Source organism: Schistocerca piceifrons, chromosome X, assembly GCF_021461385.2.
Source record: "Schistocerca piceifrons isolate TAMUIC-IGC-003096 chromosome X, iqSchPice1.1, whole genome shotgun sequence".
NCBI lineage: Eukaryota > Metazoa > Arthropoda > Insecta > Orthoptera > Acrididae > Schistocerca > Schistocerca piceifrons.
In genome coordinates, this window is record NC_060149.1 from 649239269 (window position 1) to 649258985 (window position 19717).

At 44.4% G+C, this 19717-nt stretch overlaps 1 protein-coding gene across 1 annotated transcript in view; it reads left to right on the forward strand.

The window, feature by feature from the left end:
- The window catches only part of LOC124722571, a 262057-nt gene that overhangs the window by 149295 nt on the left and 93045 nt on the right, over positions 1–19717 (forward strand). The window contains exon 4 of the mRNA XM_047247710.1: positions 5508–5674. Coding sequence (XP_047103666.1) covers positions 5508–5674 — 167 coding nt within the window. The remainder of the gene's footprint in view (positions 1–5507; positions 5675–19717) is intronic.

Genomic DNA, 19717 nt, shown 5'->3' on the forward strand with positions numbered 1-19717 from the left:
CTTCCTCAAAATGGAATTAGAAAGACTGAATAGTGGAGAAAACGCGGGAATCCCAAAACAGTGGTTTTTACTTTTTTACGCAAAAACTAAAATTTCACTGAGAAACTAACTACAGAAACTGTTGTAGCTTTGCTTCACCTACGTAAAATATTTTTTAAAGGGAAATCGGATGGCACGAAATTTCACTCCCCGTGTACCGCGCGATACGTTTTGCGCGGAGCTACCAGCATCTCAGTGGTCGTGGGTAGCCAGCTGGAGGGGGAACCTTGACACACCTCTCGCGGCGCGAAGGCCACTCTACTTGCTACTATGCTCTGTCGCACCGACCGTTCTTATCTTGTATCGTTACTGGAGATGAAAAATTGTGTATTTACAGTAACATACGGAAAAGAAAAGAATGGTTGATACCAAAAAAGCAGCAGCTCCCCATACAGAGACCTGCGCACGTCCACAGAGCATAATGTTACGCATCTGGTGGAACTGCGACGGTGTGCTGTACTACGAATTGCTTCCCTGGGGTGTAACCATCGCTGCTCACATTTATTGTCAACAACTTGTAGACGTATTCCAAGAACAACGACCAGGAGACTGCGTGAAGTGATGTTGCTCCACGATAACGCGCGCCCGCATCCTCCTAGACTGACAAACAACACTATACAGGAGCTAGGTTGGGTAGTCATTCCGCGCCAAGAACAGCCTCGCTACCTGCAGACGGACACCTTGCCCAGAGTACAACAATTTTACAGCGGCAAACTGCTCTTAAGAGGATCCTTATCTAACGCATCCAACTTGTGAGCTTTCATGTGTACGACACCTCCACCAACTACATAAGAAAAGCAGAAGATCAAACAATGAATGAAAAACTGTCATGGCAGTGTTAATCCAGATCTGCAATTACACAGCATTTTAATGAACAACTATCTGATCAAGGGAATTTGCCTCTAGTCTTCTGAAATACGTTAGTGGACATTTTCAGAAAAAATGGCCATGTTACAAACTGTACCAGTTATTATAAACAAATACACAGAAGTGCCAAATAAACTGATACAGGCATGCGTATTCAAATACAACCATATGCAAACAGGCAGAATACGGCGCTACGGTCGGCAACGCCTGTATTAGACAACAAGGGTCTGGCGCAGTTAATAGATAGGTCATAGCTGCTACAATGGCTAGTTATCAGAATTTAAGTGAATTTGAACGTGGTGTTATAGTCGGCGCACGAGCGATGGGACGCAGCATCTCAAAGATAACGATGAAGTGGGGATTTTCTCGTACGACCATTTCACGAGTGCACCGTAAATATCAGGAATACGGTAAAACATCAAATCTCCGACATCGCTGCGGCCGGAAAAATATTCTGCAAGAACGGGACCAACGACGACTGCAGAGAATCGTTCATCGTGACAGAAGTGCAACCCTTCTACAAATTGCTGCTGATTTCAAGGCTGGGCCATCAACAAGTGTCAGCGTGCGAACCATTCAACGAAACATCATCGATATTGGCTTTCGGAGCTGAAGGCCCACTCGTGTGCCCATGATGACTGCACTATCCAAGGCTTTACGCCTTACCTGGACCCGTCAACACCGACATTGGACTGTTGATGACTGGAAACATGTCACGTGGTCGAACGAGTCAAGTTTCAAATTGTATAGAGTGGATCGACGAGTACGGGTATGGAGACAACCTCATGAATCCATGGACTCTGCACGTCAGCAGGGTACTGTTCAAGCTGGTGGAGGTCTGTAATGGCGTGGGTCGTGTGCAGTAGGAGTTATATGGGGGCCCTGATGGGTCTAGATTCGACTCTGACATGTGACACGTACATAAGCATGCTATCTGATCACCTGCATCCATTCATGTCCATTGTGGACTCTGGTCAATTCCAGCAGGACAAAGCGACACCCTACACATCCAGAGTGGCTCCAGGAACAGTCTTCTGAGTTTAAACACTTATGCTGGCCACCAAACTCCCCAGACATAAATATTATTGAGCATATCTGGGATGCCTTGCAACGTGCTGTTCAGAGGAGCTCTCCACCCCTTCGTACTCTTACGGATTTATGGACAGGCCTGCAGGATTCATGGCATCAATTCCCTCCAGCAGTACTTCAGACATTTGTCGAGTCCATGCCACGCCGTGTTGCGGCACTTCTGCGTACTCGCGGGGCCCTACACGATACTAGGCAGGTGTACCAGTTTCTTTGGTTCTCCAGTGTAATAACAACGTAAAATCAAATGTAAAACTAACATTGTCTTAAATGGTAATCTATTATTGTAGTCCACAGTAAACTAAGAAATTCTTCTTCCTTTCGTTAGCGTTTATCCTATCTAGCTGTGAACTCCGCTGTACTCAACCTTTGGCAAATTTGTTTTAAGTAACTTTGCGGCCGGATGATGTTCCTGTGGCCACAGTCGGCAATTACCTAAGGGAGGGAAGTCGTGCGTGTCATCTGCATGTGAACTGCGTAAACTTTGTTCTGTATGTCATCGTATTTTAACTGTTTGTCCATCACATTTTGTGAAGCGAAAATAGGGTACGAACCCAGCATTCGCGTCGACGAGCGTGGAAAACCGCCTAGAAACCACACTCAATCTGGCTCGTGTAGCGACTACAGTCGTTAATCCGTCGAAGGATCCGGGCGTGCTTCCCCTGCCTATCTGGTAACTTAGCACTCTGCGCATTGCACTGTACGATTAAGTACCGTCATAAACTGCAAACTAATCCCATTAAAATGAAAGAGGAATTTATTTTAAATTTTTTGTATTTCATCAGTTATAGATCACAACTTGTATTGGGTTGGTGCATAAGTTCGCAGCATTTTTCCATAAACTTAATGAATACAACAGACAAATATAACATAGACTTTATTCATCCATAATATATTCTCCTTCACTATTTACAGTAGTCTGCCATTGTTGGGGTAACTTCTCGATTCCGCGACAGTAGAAATCACGTGGCTTTGAAGGGAAGAACTCGTCGAGTCATTTTCATCTGGAAAGGAAGTTCCCTCGAGGTTGTTTGACAGAGAGCGGAAAAGGTAAAAATCTGAGGGCGCGGAATGACTACCCAACCTAGCTCCTGTATAGTGTTGTTTGTCAGTCTAGGAGGATGCGGGCGCGCGTTATTGTGGAGCAACATCACTTCACGCAGTCTCCTGGTCGTTGTTCTTGGAATGCGTATACAAGTTGTTGACAATAAATGTGAGCAGCGATGGTTACACCCCAGGGAAGCAATTCGTAGTACAGCACACCGTCGCAGTTCCACCAGATGCGTAACATTATGCTCTGTGGACGTGCGCAGGTCTCTGTATGGGGAGCTGCTGCTTTTTTGGTATCAACCATTCTTTTCTTTTACGTATGTTACTGTAAAGACACCATTTTTCATCTCCAGTAACGATACAGGATAAGAACGGTCGGTGTTGTTCAGGAGCCAACTGATAGCGAGCAAGTAGCTACGTGCTGTTTTTTGTGATTTTGGATTAAAGCAAACAGTACCCGCACAGCCAGTTTTTGAATGAACCTTCCTCACTGCGTGCAAACGTCCCACATGGTAGAATGATCACAGTTCATCACACTTGCCAGTTCTCAAGTTTGCTGACGTATATACACTACTGGCCATTAAAATTGCTACACCAAGAAGAAATGCAGATCATAAATGGGTATTCATTGGACAAATATATTACACTAGAACTGACATGTGATTACATTTTCACGCAGTTTGGGTGCATAGATCCTGAGAAATCAGTACCCTGAACAACCACCTCCGGCCGTAATAACGGCCTTGATACGCTTGGATATTGAGTCAAACAGAGCTTGGATGGCGTGTACAGGTACAGCTGCCCATTCAGCTTCAACACGATACCACAGTTCATCAAGAGTAGTGACTGGCGTATTGTGACGAGCCAGTTGCTCGGCCACCATTGACCAGACGTTTTCAGTTGGTGAGAGATCTGCAGAATGTGCTAGCTAGGGCAGCAGTCGAACGTTTTCTGTATCCAGAAAGGCCTGTACAGGACCTGCAACATGCGGTCGTGCACTATCCTGCTGAAATGTAGGTTTTCGCAGGGATCGAATGAAGGGTAGAGCCACGGGTCGTAACACATCTGAAATGTAACGTCCACTGTTCAAAGTGTCGTCAATGCGAACAAGAAGTGACCGAGACGTGTAACCAATGGCACCCCATACCATCACGCCGGGTGATACGCCATTATGGCGATGACGAATACACGCTTCCAATGTGCGTTCTCCGCAATGTCGCCAAACACGGATGCGACCACCATGATGCTGTAAACAGAACCTGGATTCATCCGAAAAAATCACATTTTGCCATTCGTGCACCCAGGTTCGTCGTTGAGTACACCATCGCAGGCGCTCCTGTCTGTGATGCAGCGTCAAGGGTAACCGCAGCCATGGCCTCCGAGTTGATAGTCCATGCTGCTGCAAACGTCGTCGAACTGTTCGTACAGATGGTTGTTGTCTTGCAAACGTCCCCATCTGTTGACTCAGGGATCGAGACGTGGCTGCACGATCCGTAACAACCATGCGGATAAGATGCCCGTCGTCTGGACTGCTAGTGATACGAGGCCGTTGGGATCCAGCACAGCGTTCTGTATTACTCTCCTGAACCCACCGATTCCATATTCTGCTAACAGTCATTGGATCTCGACTAACGCGAGCAGCAATGTTGCGATACGATAAACCGCAATCGCGATAGGCTACAATCCGACCTTTATCAAAGTCGGAAACGTGATGGTACGCATTTCTCCTCCTAACACGAGGCAGCACTAGAACGTTTCACCAGGCAACGCCGGTCAGCTGCTATTTGTGTATGAGAAATCGATTGGAAACTTGTGTGAATGCTCTGAAAAGCTTATCATTTGCATATCACAGCATCTTCTTCCTGTCGGTTAAATTTCGCGTCTGTAGCACATCATCTTCGTGGTGTAGCAATTTTAATGACCAGCAGTGTAATTGTGGATTAATGCGTTTAAACGATTTTCATCAAACCTCGAAAGTCTTCCTGAACATTGGGAGTCCCTAATACCCAAACGATTCTCCTTAAAACGAGAAAACCATTTTCTTGCCAGCTCTGGTCAATGGCATTATCCCCAAACACGGCGCAAATGTTTCTGGCTAGCTCCCCTGCTGTTACTCCTCTATTGAAGTCGAACAGAAGACTACGTCGGAAATGTTCCGATTTCTGCACTTGGCACTCCATTTTCTAGCGTCCACGGCTCCAATCATTATCTCCAAATGAGAAAATGACAATATGTAAACTCAAATAGCAAAGTGGACTACAAATAAAAAATGAGAATCTATAGATGAAACATTAGCAACCGAAGTACCAATATGCAAAATAAAAACGCTACTAACTAATGCACCAACCTAATATAAGAATTCTTTTTGCAGTTAAATAATAAACCTTAATAAATGCTGCATTCGACGCTTTTTAAGTGTGTTTTGGGGGCTAGTTTTCCCTGGCACGGCGCGTGTGGTGTTGCAGGCAGCAGGGCATGGCTCGGGCAGGCGCCGGCGCTGGCGGCCCGCGGTGGCAGCGGCGGCTGTCGCTGCCCGAGGCGGTGATGCGGCGCTACGCCGTGCAGCTGGCGCAGTCCGACGACAGCGAGGACGCCAGGGCCTCCGAGCCCGCTCCCAGTCCGCCCGCTACAGGTCTCCCACTTCACGTCTATCTATGTCCATCTGAAATGACGAGTCCACACTAATAACGAAGGATCCCAAATCCTGCGGATAAATTTATCTTCTGGTCGTTAGTTATTTATAGTCCTCGAACATATCCGCATACTCTACACCTCCCGCCGCCTTGATACCCCTCATCCCCTGGTTGCTCCTCTCCTCTGCAACCCCCACCCTATGCCGCGCCTTCACTGTTGTGTCCCCGCTACCCTCCATCTCTACACCCTTCATCTCTTTTCCCAAGGTGGCTTCCGTCAACTCCCCCTCCCAGATGATGCCCTCTCTCCCTCCATTTATCCCTCCTATCAGATCTGATCCACACCTCCTCCTCCTCCTCCTTTCCTCTGTTCTTTCCCCAGGGCTGCCTCCTCCCCCCTCCCTTCCATCCTGTTTTTTCCCCGCCTACCCTCTCTCTGGTTTCCTTCTCTCCCCTGAGTCCTTTCTGCTCTCCCGTCCACTGCCTTTCTGTGGTGTGCGTACTGTAAGACCTTCAGTACACACACCATCAGATTATTTGACCTGTCCCTCTAACGAAGTAGGTGTGTGTCAGCAATATGTCTCGTGGTCTTATCGTGGCGTGTTTATCTTCTGCTGTTAGGTCAGATGATAGAAATGCCACTTGCACGCTTAGAGTAGCAGATTGACGGTGACCAACTTTAAACGGAACTTGATTAATTTTCGCACACATTTATTAAAATAATAACAAGCATAAAAATTACTTAACTTGGTTCTGGATGCTATTTACAATTGACAATCTGAAGTTCCTTTGGTATTGGTACGTTAATCTTATTCTCACATATCTCTGATACTTGACAAAAGTGTCTATACATTTATCTTCATGGCTATGTACAGGAATATGGTAATCTTACTAGGCGCAGACTGAAACTTGACTATAGACTGGTTCAAATGGTTCTGAGCACTATGGGACTCAACTGCTGAGGTCATTAGTCCCCTAGAACTTAGAACTAGTTAAACCTAACTAACCTAAGGACATCACAAACATCCATGCCCGAGGCAGGATTCGAACCTGCGACCGTAGCGGTCTTGCGGTTCCAGACTGCAGCGCCTTTAACCGCACGGCCACTTCGGCCGGCTACTATAGACTGGTACAGATAAATGTAGAACTCGTACAGACTGGTACAGACTAATGCAGACTGGTACAGACTGATGCAGACAAATGCAGACTGACTAATCGGAGGTCTGTACACTCGTTATAATACCACGCGCGTTCATGTATCACTGCGCGAGTGTGATCCGCGAGGAGAAAAGGTTCTACGTTAGCAGCAATCTCATTGGCTGCGTTACATATTAATACGCGGATCGGCGGAAGCAGAATTTGGTCCGTCTCTATGGGAGCGCCATCTCGTAGTGCGGAGACGGACGAGCGCTGCTCCTGCGCTGTTGTGCTTAGCGGGGCGCGCTCTAGTGGGAAAGTTGTGTACGCGCTGACTACGCGGAACTATGTACACAACACTTTCCCACTCCTTCTCGTGTCCACCCAGCCCCCATTTTCTATGTCCCCTCCCTCCATCATCAGCTCCCCCTTTTTTTCTTTTCCTCCCCTCCCCCCTTTTCTCCTTCATAGGTCCGGGTCCTCCTCCCCCACCCCCCATCTGCCACCGTGTCATCTATACAGTGCTGTTATAAGTGAGTGTTCAGTGATGTGCGTCCCCTGTCACTGTTGCAAACAGCCGCTATACTGTCGGTAGTTGTGTTTTTTATCTCGTGCGAACAGAAGCCAGACTTTGGCTGTGTTTTTTTATTGTGCTTGTCTACTTCTTGTGTGTCCTCATCCGCATCGTCACCGCAGTGTTTTTATATTTTAAATTCCACAACTTATCGCCATTTTACAGTATTTTACAAAATCACCGTTTTATCGCCTGTTTTTCTTGTTTGTTTCTATTTTCATTATGGTTCTTAACTTTTCTGTAGGCTGTAGAGCAGCATATTACGCTGCTGCCAGCCCGATCACCCCCCCCCCCTCTCTGGGGAGGGGGGAGAATTGAAATCCAATAAAGAAAAACAAATTATTTATAGTTGCAGGTCAACCGATCCATTTACTGGGGCCGTTCAATAAGTAATGCAACACACTTTTTCTCCGCCAGTTTCGGCTGGAAAAATGAGAGATTTGTTGTGGGACATCATCTATTATTTCCACCTCAGCCCCTATAGTTTCAAGAAGTTTCAATTGGGGGTGGCGCTACACATAGCCTTCAAACTGGTGTCTGTAACGGAGGTACGTCCCGAGCAGAGGGCTGTCATTGAGTTTCTTGTGAGCGTAAACCAGAGCAACGCAGATATTCATACGCGCTTACAGAAGGTCTACAGAGGTCAGATAGTGAACAAAAGCACAGTGAGCCGTTGGGCGAGGCGTCTGGCATCACTGGAACAAGGTCGCGTAAAACTGTCCGATGTCCCGCGTTCTGACTGGTCGGACATAGCAGTGGCTCCTGCAGTCTTGGAACGTGCGGACGGTCTCATTCGAGGCGATCGACGGATTACAAACAAACACCTCGCTGCTCATCTGGACGTCGCTTTTGGTAGTGCTGACACACTCACCCACCAGTAGGGCTATTCAAAAGTGAGTGCCCACTGGATTCCTAGCCGCCCAATAGAAGACCATAAAGACTAAATTAAACCTGTTTGGCCCAATGAAGGATGCAATCTTCGGGAAACAGTACGTGGATGAGGGGAGGCTACTGACGCAACAAGTCGTTGGCACCAACGTCGACCTCTAGAGTGGTACCATACGGGCACACAGGCTCTCCGAGTAAGGTGGCGTAAGGCCGTCGCATTGAAACGAGATTGTGCTGAAAAATAGGGTTTGGTAGCCAAAAGAGTGGCAGTTAATATGGTGCATTTAATCCTGGATAAATCCAACCTTCTTTCAAAAAAGAAGTGTTGCAATATTTGTTGAACGCCCCTCGTATTTTTGAAATGATAGCTGAGACTGGATGTAATACATTGTCCGCACAAAAGGTTCTGAGACTAATTTTATTTGTGGCATATGACTGACGTCAGCGCTGTAGCAACTGTGGCAACTTGAACTGATCTGCCGGCCGAAGTTGCCGAGCGGTTCTAGGCGTACAGTCTGGAACCGCGCGACCGCTACGGTCGCAGGTTCGAATCCTGCCTCGAGCATGGATGTGTGTGATGTCCTTAGGTTAGTTAGGTTCATGTAGTTCTATGTTCTAGGGGACTGATGACCTCAGCAAAAAAAAATGGCTCTGAGCACTATGGGACTCAACTGCTGTGGTCATAAGTCCCCTAGAACTTAGAACTACTTAAACCTAACTAACCTAAGGACATCACACACAGCCATGCCCGAGGCAGGATTCGAACCTGCGACCGTAGCGGTCGTACGGTTCCAGACTGTAGCGCCTTTAACCGCTCGGCCACTCCGGCCGGCTGATGACCTCAGCAGTTAAGTCCCATAGTGCTCAGAGCCATTTGAACCATTTGAACGGATCTGTTGTAGAATTTTAGAACATGTTTTTTGCTCGAGTATGTTATCATTTCTGGAAACCCAGAATCTACTCTGTAGGAATCAACATGGATTCCGGAAACAGCGATCGTGTGAGACCCAACTCGCTTTATTTGTTCATGAGACCCAGAAAATATTAGATCCAGGCTCCCAGGTAGATGTCATTTTCCTTGACTTCCGCCGGCCGGTGTGGCCGTGCGGTTAAAGGCGCTTCAGTCTGGAACCGCGTAACCGCTACGGTCGCAGGTTCGAATCCTGCCTCTGGCATGGATGTGTGTGATGTCCTTAGGTTAGTTAGGTTTAATTAGTTCTAAGTTCTAGGCGACTGATGACCTCAGAAGTTAAGTCGCATAGTGCTCAGAGCCATTTGAACCATTTGAACCTTGACTTCCGGAAGGCGTTCGATACAGTTCCGCACTGTCGCCTGATAAACAAAGTAAGAGCCTACGGAATATCAGACCAGCTGTGTGGCTGGATTAAAGAGTTTTTAGCAAACAGAACACAGCATGTTGTTCTCAATGGAGAGACGTCTACAGACGTTAAAGTAACCTCTGGCGTGCCACAGGGGAGTGTTATGGGACCATTGCTTTTCACAATATATATAAATGACCCAGTAGATAGTGTCGGAAGTTCCATGCGGCTTTTTGCGGATGATGCTGTAGTATACAGAGAAGTTGCAGCATTAGAAAATTGCAGCGAAATGCAGGAAGATCTGCTGCAGCGGATAGGCACTTGGTGCAGGCAGTGGCAACTGACCCTTAACATAGACAAATGTAATGTACTGAGAACACATAGAAAGAAGGATCCTTTGTTGTATGATTATATGATAGCGGAACAAACACTGGTAGCAGTTACTTCTGTAAAATATCTGGGAGTATGCGTACGGAACTATTTGAAGTGGAATGTTCATATATAATTAATTGTCGGTAATGCGGATGCCAGGCTGAGATTCATTGGGAAAGTCCTTAGAAAATGTAGTCCATCAACAAATGAGGTGGCTTACAAAACACTCGTTCGACCTATACTTGAGTATTGCTCATCAGTGTGGGATCCGTACCAGGTCGGGCTGACGGAGGAGATAGAGAAGATCCAAAGAAGAGCGGCGCGTTTCGTCACAGAGTTATTTGGTAAGCGTGATGGCGTTACGGAAATGTTTAGCAAACTCAAGTGGTAGACTCTGCAAGAGAGGCGCTCTGCATCCTGGTGTAGCTCGCTGTCCAGGTTTCAAGAGGGTGCGTTTCTGGATGAGGTATCGAATATATTGCTTCCCCCTACTTATACCTCCCAAGGAGATCGCGAATGTAGAATTAGAGAGATTCGAGCGCGCACGGAGGTTTTCCAACCGTCGTTCTTCTCGTGAACCATACGCGACTGGAACAGGAAAGGGGGGTAATGACAGTGGCACGTAAAGTGCCCTCCGCCACGTACCGTTGGGTGTAGATGAACTAACAACTGTAAACAACAAATGTGGGTCACTGTTGCCAGCTTAGCTATTTTATGGCTTAATATGGCATATTCACAATAGCGTTTAGCCATACAAATTCACAACGTGGCTATAGCCTGAAATCTAGCCTACTTGACCAACACCCTGTACCGAAGTCCAGCCTAAATAGCATAATTTTAATTACGCTTTGACTATGCAACATAAATCTACTGACAAAGATTATTGACAATAGTTATTCCCCATGTAATTTAAAGCTGAACTGCGTTGCACTAACTGGATGGCTGCAGTGTGTGCTTGTATTTTCGTTTACTCTGCAGGAAAAGGAGAAGGGGGAAAAATCTTACATACATGTACACGGTAAAACCCAGCGATAACGAATAGTTAATACCAAATTCATTACTCTACCTAGACATTGCTAGTTAGATTGTGAATGCATGAATCTGAAAACGAACACAGAAACAAGGATTCTCCTCAATCCAGTGGAGAAATAGTATAATAATTCCATTGTGCAATAAGTGATGCTTAAACGTAGTAGTTTCTATTTTTCTGTTTTGCAGACAATTAGAAAAGTTTTAATCATTAGTATGGCGCATCAGTACCAAAAGCGGTTTCGAAAACAGTGGCTTTCGGGCAATGAGTTCGAGGACTGGATTTTGGGAGTTCCCTCGAATGCTTCAAAAGCCCGGTCTACGTTTTGCAATTGTGATATTAAGGCTAAAAGATATATATGTGGATTTATATTTGTTCAGTGGTTATAATAAGCTTTTATTTGATTCAAAAAAATGTTCAAATGTGTGAGAAATCTTACGGGACTTAACTGCTAAGGTCATCAGTCCCTAAGCTTACGCCGGCCGAAGTGGCCGTGCGGTTAAAGGCGCTGCAGTCTGGAACCGCAAGACCGCTACGGTCGCAGGTTCGAATCCTGCCTCGGGCATGGATGTTTGTGATGTCCTTAGGTTGGTTAGGTTTAACTAGTTCTAAGTTCTAGGGGACTAATGACCTCAGCAGTTGAGTCCCATAGTGCTCAGAACCATTTTGAACCTAAGCTTACACATTACTTAACCTAAATTATCCTACGGACGAACACACACACCCATGCCCGAGGGAGGACTCGAACCTCCGCCGGGACCTTTTATTTGATTATTTAATAGTCTGTAACACAGGTGTGCTTCTAATATCTGACAGTGGAAGAGAAGAACTCGTATTAATAAATTGATCAAGCCTTTAAAAAACTGAAGAACTGCCCCATAACCAAATCCTGGTAGCGCTAGCGTATAAATTATTATCAATTATATGCAGCCTCTTTTGTTACTATCACGTGTTTTTAAAGAAACCATCTAGCAATTATTTCAGAGTAAGAACTGGCAACACTTACGTGCATTCGACCAGTCAGTGTTAAGTAGTGGACGTGCAGACGCAGTGTGTCAACACTGTCCTGTCACAAATCACAGTGGAGCAACATCACTAAATCAAGTGTTCGAGAAAAGTGTGTACCAAGTTTGTCCCGAACACCTCGGAACCCAAAGAAATACGGCGCATGGAAGCCTACCGCGACTTGACTGAAATGCAAAACGTACATAATTCTCTTCTGGAAATGATCATTCCAGGTGACGGAGTGGCCGACCGGTTCTAGGTGCTACAGTCGGGAACTGTGCGACCGCAACGGTCGCAGGTTCGAATCCTGCCTCGGGCATGGATGTGTGTGATGTCCTTAGGTTAGTTAGGTTTAAGTAGTTCTAAGTTCTAGGGGACTGATGACCTCGGAAGTTAAATCCCATAGTGCTCAGAGCCATTTGAACCATTTGACGAGAGTTCCTGTTATCAATACGGACCTACGACAAAACGATAAACCGCACAAATTCACATGACGGGCCAACGATTTGACGACATAACCGACATTCGAGTCAATGGGACGCGCGAAATGAATAACATTACAAAGAAGGATTTTGACAGTTCCACATGGTTGTATGAACGTTCTGTGCGTTGTACTCAAATGGTAGAACACCAGAAACATTAAATGCACTTTTCTCTTTTTTTTTTGTTAATCCAGCCTCGAAAGTTTTTGGACTGGCGGGGTAAACAAAATTTTTTCGGAATGCTTGTTTATTTGGCTTCTAGGCATAAACATCAAAACTAGTGATATCCACTGAACTATCTGCCCGCATTAATGTTGCCAGCTTCACACGAGGCAAATACTAAGCAACACCATCTTGAAAATATGCGCATGTAGCTGTCAAAGCGCCTGGTTGCTTCTCCCGTCGATACCGTACCAGGGCCGACACCACAACTGTCCACTTTCCAGCTGAGGCTGCTTTTCTTAACCTGATGGCTTGTGACATCATTCCGATAGCGTCAAACTAGTCCTATGTCACAATTACGACGTGTCGTATGAGTCAAATTGTAACTTTAAGTCACGCTAATGGCAAGTTATTAGTCGGCCACAATATTATTGCACCTGGGAATGAGGGAGCTTCGATCGGCTTCTGAGCTTTTACGTGATGTTTTACAAGGACACGCTGAAACGCTTGATAGTATATGAACAGCTCTCTTGAAATCATTCACAATGCGATGCGTTTTCCGTATTTAACGTAACATAATCGCGTGTTTCCGATAACGGCCACGGGAGGCCAAGTGGTCGGGTTGTATATAGATAAACCGGTGCATCTAAATGACAGTCGAAGTCCGTCACAAATTCCAGGTTCTGTTCGCATGCAAATCGTGTTTATGATAAATTGGTTGAATTTGGCTGAAAGGCGGCTGGAAAAGCTAAACCCTACAAAGACAACAATCATTAGAAAAATGTCAAAATAAAAATCAGTGTTATTGTGATGTACGAGTATATCCATCGATTCCGTTTAATCAGCCGGCCGCTGGTGGCCGAGCGGTTCTAGGCGCTTCAGTCTGGAACCGCGCGACCGCTACGGTCGCAGGTTCGAATCCTGCCTCGGGCATGGATGTGTGTGATGTCCTTAGGGTAGTTAGGGTTAAGTAGTTCTAAGTTCTAGGGGACTGATGACCTAAGATATTACGTCCCATAGTGCTCAGAGCCATTTGAACCATTTGATTCCGTTTAATCAGGGTACTACGACATTGAAATTCGATTTTCTCATGGTAAAGCACTATGGCGGTTGAAGCTGTATCTTTATTGCTTTATTAACTAATTAATGGTACTTAAAACATGTCTTTTAAGTGAAGATAATCAAAACGGTGATTTTTTTACCTTGTGCTTTAATTGCAATTTCTCAGTTGCTTCAAAAGACGTTTCTAAAAAAGTATCAAAGTTAAGATTAACATTTCCCTCATGGAACTAATTCATGGAAGCCATCACCAAGAAAACCTGTTATGTCACTGCGGTTCTGACTTCCAGTACATGTTATTGAGATGGGGATAATTTCTGGAACTTTTAACTACACAAAGGAAACTGACGGTGTACTCGTAAATACAACTAAAAGGATTGGTGTGGGAAGGGACGGATGATTTCAAGCAAGTTTATGCACAAAATGGTTCAAATGGCTGTAAGCACTATGAGACTTAACATCTAAGGTCATCACTCCCCTAGACGTAGAACTAGTTAAACCTAATTAACCTAAGGACATCGCACACATCCATGCGCGAGGCAGGATTCGAACCTGCGACCGTCGCAGCAGCGCGGTTCTGAAGTGCCTAGAACCGCTCGGCCACAGCGACCGGTCGAGTTTATACAGTGCCAATAAGTATATGGTATATTACATTATAACCAACTTTTATTACATAAAATTGAAGGTTATATAAGTAGCAAGGAGTGTTCAGCTGAAGCAATAGAATAGATACAGCTTGAGGACTTGCAGTCCATCTTCTGTTTTCGAACAGAGCGGTGAATTCGAGAAAATAGCGCGTAGACTACAAGCAATCGCTCGATTGAAATGGGATGCAATACGAAAGGAATGTACCGAGACAGTCTTCTGTGAGCATTCACTCACTACTTTTGGGCGACAAGATCGATCCGTCACAGTTGCAGGAGTCTTTCTTTCTCTCCTTGTAAGTGGGCCTGTATTACAAGAAAAGTATGCATCCGCAAAATAAAAGTTATTCACAAATGAAGTATGCTTTGCTACCAACATACATTCAACCGTCATGCATAGTGAGTTCTTACCGGAGCCAAATTATTTATTATATGTCGCGTTTTCCACAATACCCACGCGTATTCAATCGAACCCCCATTGTCAAATGCTAATAATAGACAACAATAGTCCGTCTCCGTAGATGAGAGTGGTTTGTTGTAGTGATTAAACAACCACATACAACACATGCTGATTCCTCCTCCTGCTGCTGTTAGGGCCAGGGTAGTAGCCGGCGCGAGGAGGTAACGCAGTGGCCGGTGCGACCACAGTACAGCCGGGACCTGTGCTCTGCCTCCTCGCGTCGTCTGTCCCCCTAGTCCTAACAGCAGCATGACGCTGACGTGTGGACGGTATATAAAAGAATTAATTAATTAATGGAATGGACATCATCACACTTTTTCAGGAAAACGGAATGCAAATAGTCGCAAACATTTGGCAATGTTCCTTTCTTCCACACGTACCCCTAAGAAAAGTGCCCACAATTTATTGACAGTATGAGTTTGTCAAACCACTGAAGCGACCTCACACCAACAAAATATTGACAAAAATTGTCAGTCGACAACGCGGTTTTGCAGGGCTAAGATGTCAACACCCAAAAGAAAGCGTGTGCTGCAATTATATTACGAGGTATAGCTTGCAAGCAACGGAAGACAGCGAGAAAGAGGAAATGGGCCTGAGAATGGTAGATAAAAAGGAGCGGCTGACCACATGTTAACTTACTGGCTGACAATCAGAACTGTGCACCCGTAACGTTCCGATGAGTCTTGCACTGTAGCGGTACAACAAGTTATTAATGTTCAAACGAGAGAAAACAGAGAAGCGAGATACGTTAATGAGAGAGGCAGTCGCAGTCATAAAGAGTTTAGGGCTAACTTTGAGATTCCTGGCGACATGTAGGTCATTCGAATGCTCGAAGTCTAGTTCTGTAATATCAGCAAACACAGTTACTAAAATTCTATGGAAACTAGTGAAGGAATTACATCCGCCTGGCAAAGGATACGTCCAAGCAGCTGACGTAAACATTATTTTGAGTTCTGTAATAATCTGGTGAAACTGAATGCATTTCACAGACGATTTTACTAGTCACTGCAGATATAGGGTGATTCGCGAAGATATGCAAAATTTTAATATGTTATTTTACAAGTAAAACTAAAGAGAAAAGTTCATATAAACATAGCTCCGCAAATTTTTAGTTACGGAGTTACGGCTAATAAAAGATTTTGCCTGAAGTTTAGCAACTTCCCTAATATGAAGCCTTCGCAAAACTGTACCGTACACGGTTAAAGTAAAGCACGATTTCCATTTATTTTGTTGTTATTGATCTGGTGAATCTAATGAAACATGTCCCAGACTTGTATCTGCAGTGGTTTTCCAGAACATCCAGAGGAGCAAAGAACAAATTTCGTAAAATTTTTAATTTATTAGTTACTTGGCCCAATTTGTTTTTTAAATCCCAGACAATTGCACAAATTTTTCAATAGAAGTTGTAGAGAATTTAATTTTGGAAAAATGATACTAATAACGTTAACTGAAACTGTATTAATGTCTTAGATAATCTGCTTTTATTAATATCATAGCACAAGTGAATTCATGTTAAACCGGGAAAAACAAAGCTCAGTTTTAAGGCAGTTGTACAGTGTACATACAAATTCACAATACATTCACAATAAATGTTAAAAATGCCTCCACCAAGTTCAATGCATTTAGTTACACGAGCATGAACAGATTTTGTTGCTCGTTTCACTTTCACAGAGTTGTTCTTAATTTCGTCTGTTGCATTCATAATACGAGCAATTAATGCCTGACGTGTATTGACATTGTCCTCATAAACTATGTCTTCCACCCATCCCCATACACAAAAATCCATTGGTGTTAAATTGGGCGATCTTGGTGGCCACAGAAGTGTAACACCACGACCAATCCATTTCTGGGGAAAATTTTCATTTAAATGTGTAGTAACGGCGTTGGTGAAATGTGGAGGCGCGCCATCATGTTGAAAATACATTTGCAATCGCGTAGCGAGTGGAACATCTTCGAGCAAGCGGGGAATTTCTTCTTGAAGGAATTGTAAGTACGTCTCGCCAGTCAGACGTCCTGGGAAAATGAATGGTGCAATAAAGTGTGTGTTGATTATACCACACCACACATTTATGTTAAATCGCTGCTGGAAATTGCGTTGCTCTGTAGCATGTGGGTTTGCGTCAGACTATCCGTGCTCGTTATGTAAATTATTTATACCATCTCGAGTAAACTGTGCCTCATCGATAAGTAAAATGTATTTGTGCAACTGCCGATTAGTATTTAACCAGCTGCACAAATGCAAGCGAAGGGTAGACTCTCCCGGATGTAAAAGATGCCCTTTTTGTTTATGGTAAGGATACAGATTATTGTACTTCATTGTACGCCATACCTTAGATTGTGAAATGCCTAATCGTTGAGAGATACGTCGTGTATTGGTACCCAGGCTACGTTGAACAGCATCCATAATATCCTCATCATCGTCTTCACGTATCGAGCGCACGTACTGATTATGAACGCTAGGTAGAGAACCTGTCTCCTCTAACATTCGAAATGCTCCACTAATGGTTCGTGCATTCGGAATCCCCCGGGCTGGATAACGTACGCGATGTTCGTTAACTGCAGCAGTAGCATTACCATCACATTTGCCATAAATGAACACCGTATCAGCATGTTCAAAATGGTTCAAATGGCTCTGAGCACTATGGGACTTAACTTCTGAGGTCATCAGTCCCCTAGAACTTAGAACTACTTAAACCTAACTAACCTAAGGACATCACACACATCCATGCCCGAGGCAGGATTCGAACCTGCGACCGTAGCGGTCGCGCGGTTCCAGACTGTAGCGCCTAGAACCGCTCGGCTACTCCGGCCGGCAGCATGTTCCTCTGTCGTAAATTTTAAAGGATCCCTGTTTCATAAATAATCTACAAACTAGAATAGTTACTATGTGGTTTCACTTAAATACACTGTTGTTATGTTCTTTTACTGAACAATGCGGAAAACAGACTCGTTTCAAGATTAGGAAACGACTGAAACAGCTCACTAACGGTTGCCAACAATGACATAAACGTTTCTACATTCTTAATGGAAAGTAAACAAATTTACTTGTATAATAATCTTTTTCTCTCTGGATGTTCTGGAAAACTATTGCAGACACACGTCTAGGTCATGTTTTATTGGATTAAGCAGACCAATAACAACAAAGTAAATGGAACTCGTGCTTTACTTTAACCTCGTACAGTTTTGTGATGGCTTCATATTAGCGGAGTTGCTAAATTTCTGGCAAAGTCTTTTATTAGTCGTAACTCCGTTACTAAACATTTGCGGAGCTGTTTATGTGAACTTTTCTCTTTAGTTTTACTTGTAGAATAACACATTAAGATTTTGCATATCTTCGTGAGTCACCCTGAGAATGTTGAGGGGAAGGCGAACCTAAGACTGCGTTTTACTGGCAGCGCACTTAGAAAATGTAACAGATCTACTAAGGAGACTGCCTACACTACGCTTGTCCGTCTTCTTTTAGAATACTGCTGCGCGGTGTGGGATCCTTACCAGATGGGACTGACGGAGTACACCGAAAAAGTTCCAAGAAAAGCAGCACGTTTTGTATTATCGCGAAATATGGGAGAGAGTGTCACAGAAATGATACAGGATTTGGGCTGGACATAATTAAAAGAAAGGCGTTTTTCGTTGCGACGGAAACTTCTCACGAAATTCCAATCACCAACTTTCTCCTCTGAATGCGAAAATAATTTGTTGACACCGACATACATAGGGAGGAACGATCACCACGATAAAATAAGGGAAATCAGAGCTCGTACGGAAAGATGTAGGTGCTCATTCTTTCCGCGTACTATACGAGATTGGAATAATAGAGAATTGTGAAGGTGGTTCGATGAACCCTCTGCCAGGCACTTAAATGTGATTTGCAGAGTATCGATGTAGATGTAGATGACGTATTTTTGAGGTGGAACCTTTTTTCCAAACTGGTATATAATTCACCAATCTATACTGTACTAAAGTAAGCAGTGTCATAGAGAATCCTCCGTTGACCATCCTAAAGTGGTATATACGATTATTACCTTCGCATATGTCCATTAAAATTGTTTTATGTGAAAAGACCACTTGAAAAATTGAATCTGAGGTATGATACGAAGAAAGGCGAATTGAAAACAAACAGCGCACACTAATGCCGTGTGACTGATACATTAAGCTCTGTCAACATCTGAATGGAACATATTGTCAGCCCGTCAATAGTTGACCTCACATGTTCAGTACGTATTGACAATGCTAAAAATATTTTGAAGACCATGAATACTGCTCGTCAACATTTCTACTATTGACAATATATCAATACGCGCCCTCGGAGGGTCAATATATTGACAGTTTGACAATATTATTGAACGTGTGAGGACCCTTTAAGAGAATTTCTGTGCTTGCTCAGCTCTGGAGGTATGTGCACCCCGGTTTATATTGTGTACCACACTGCTTTACTTCACCTAATGAAAAGAGTACAGTCTGGTGTCACTCACAAGAATAACTGGATAACTCCAAAAATGGTTCAAATGGCTCTGAGCGCTATGCGACTTAACTCTTGAGGTCATCAGTCGCCTAGAACTTAGAACTAATTAAACCTAACTAACCTAAGGACATCACACACATCCACGCCCGAGGCAGGATTCGAACCTGCGACCGTAGCGGTCGCTCGGTTCCAGACTGTAGCGCCTAGAACCGCACGGCCACTCCGGCCGGCCTGGATAACTCCAACTAAACCAGTAAACAACAGTGGTTTCAGCTCAATGAACGAATAAATAAACGCTTCAACCAACGGAAAAACTAAGGACTGGTTTCACTAGAAAAGAAAGAATGAATAACTCAGTTTCCAACAACCGACTGAGTCGATTGTTTTCATTCGGCTATTCCCATCACTAGTGGTTAGCGCGGATGATTGCTACACGGAGGACTCGGGG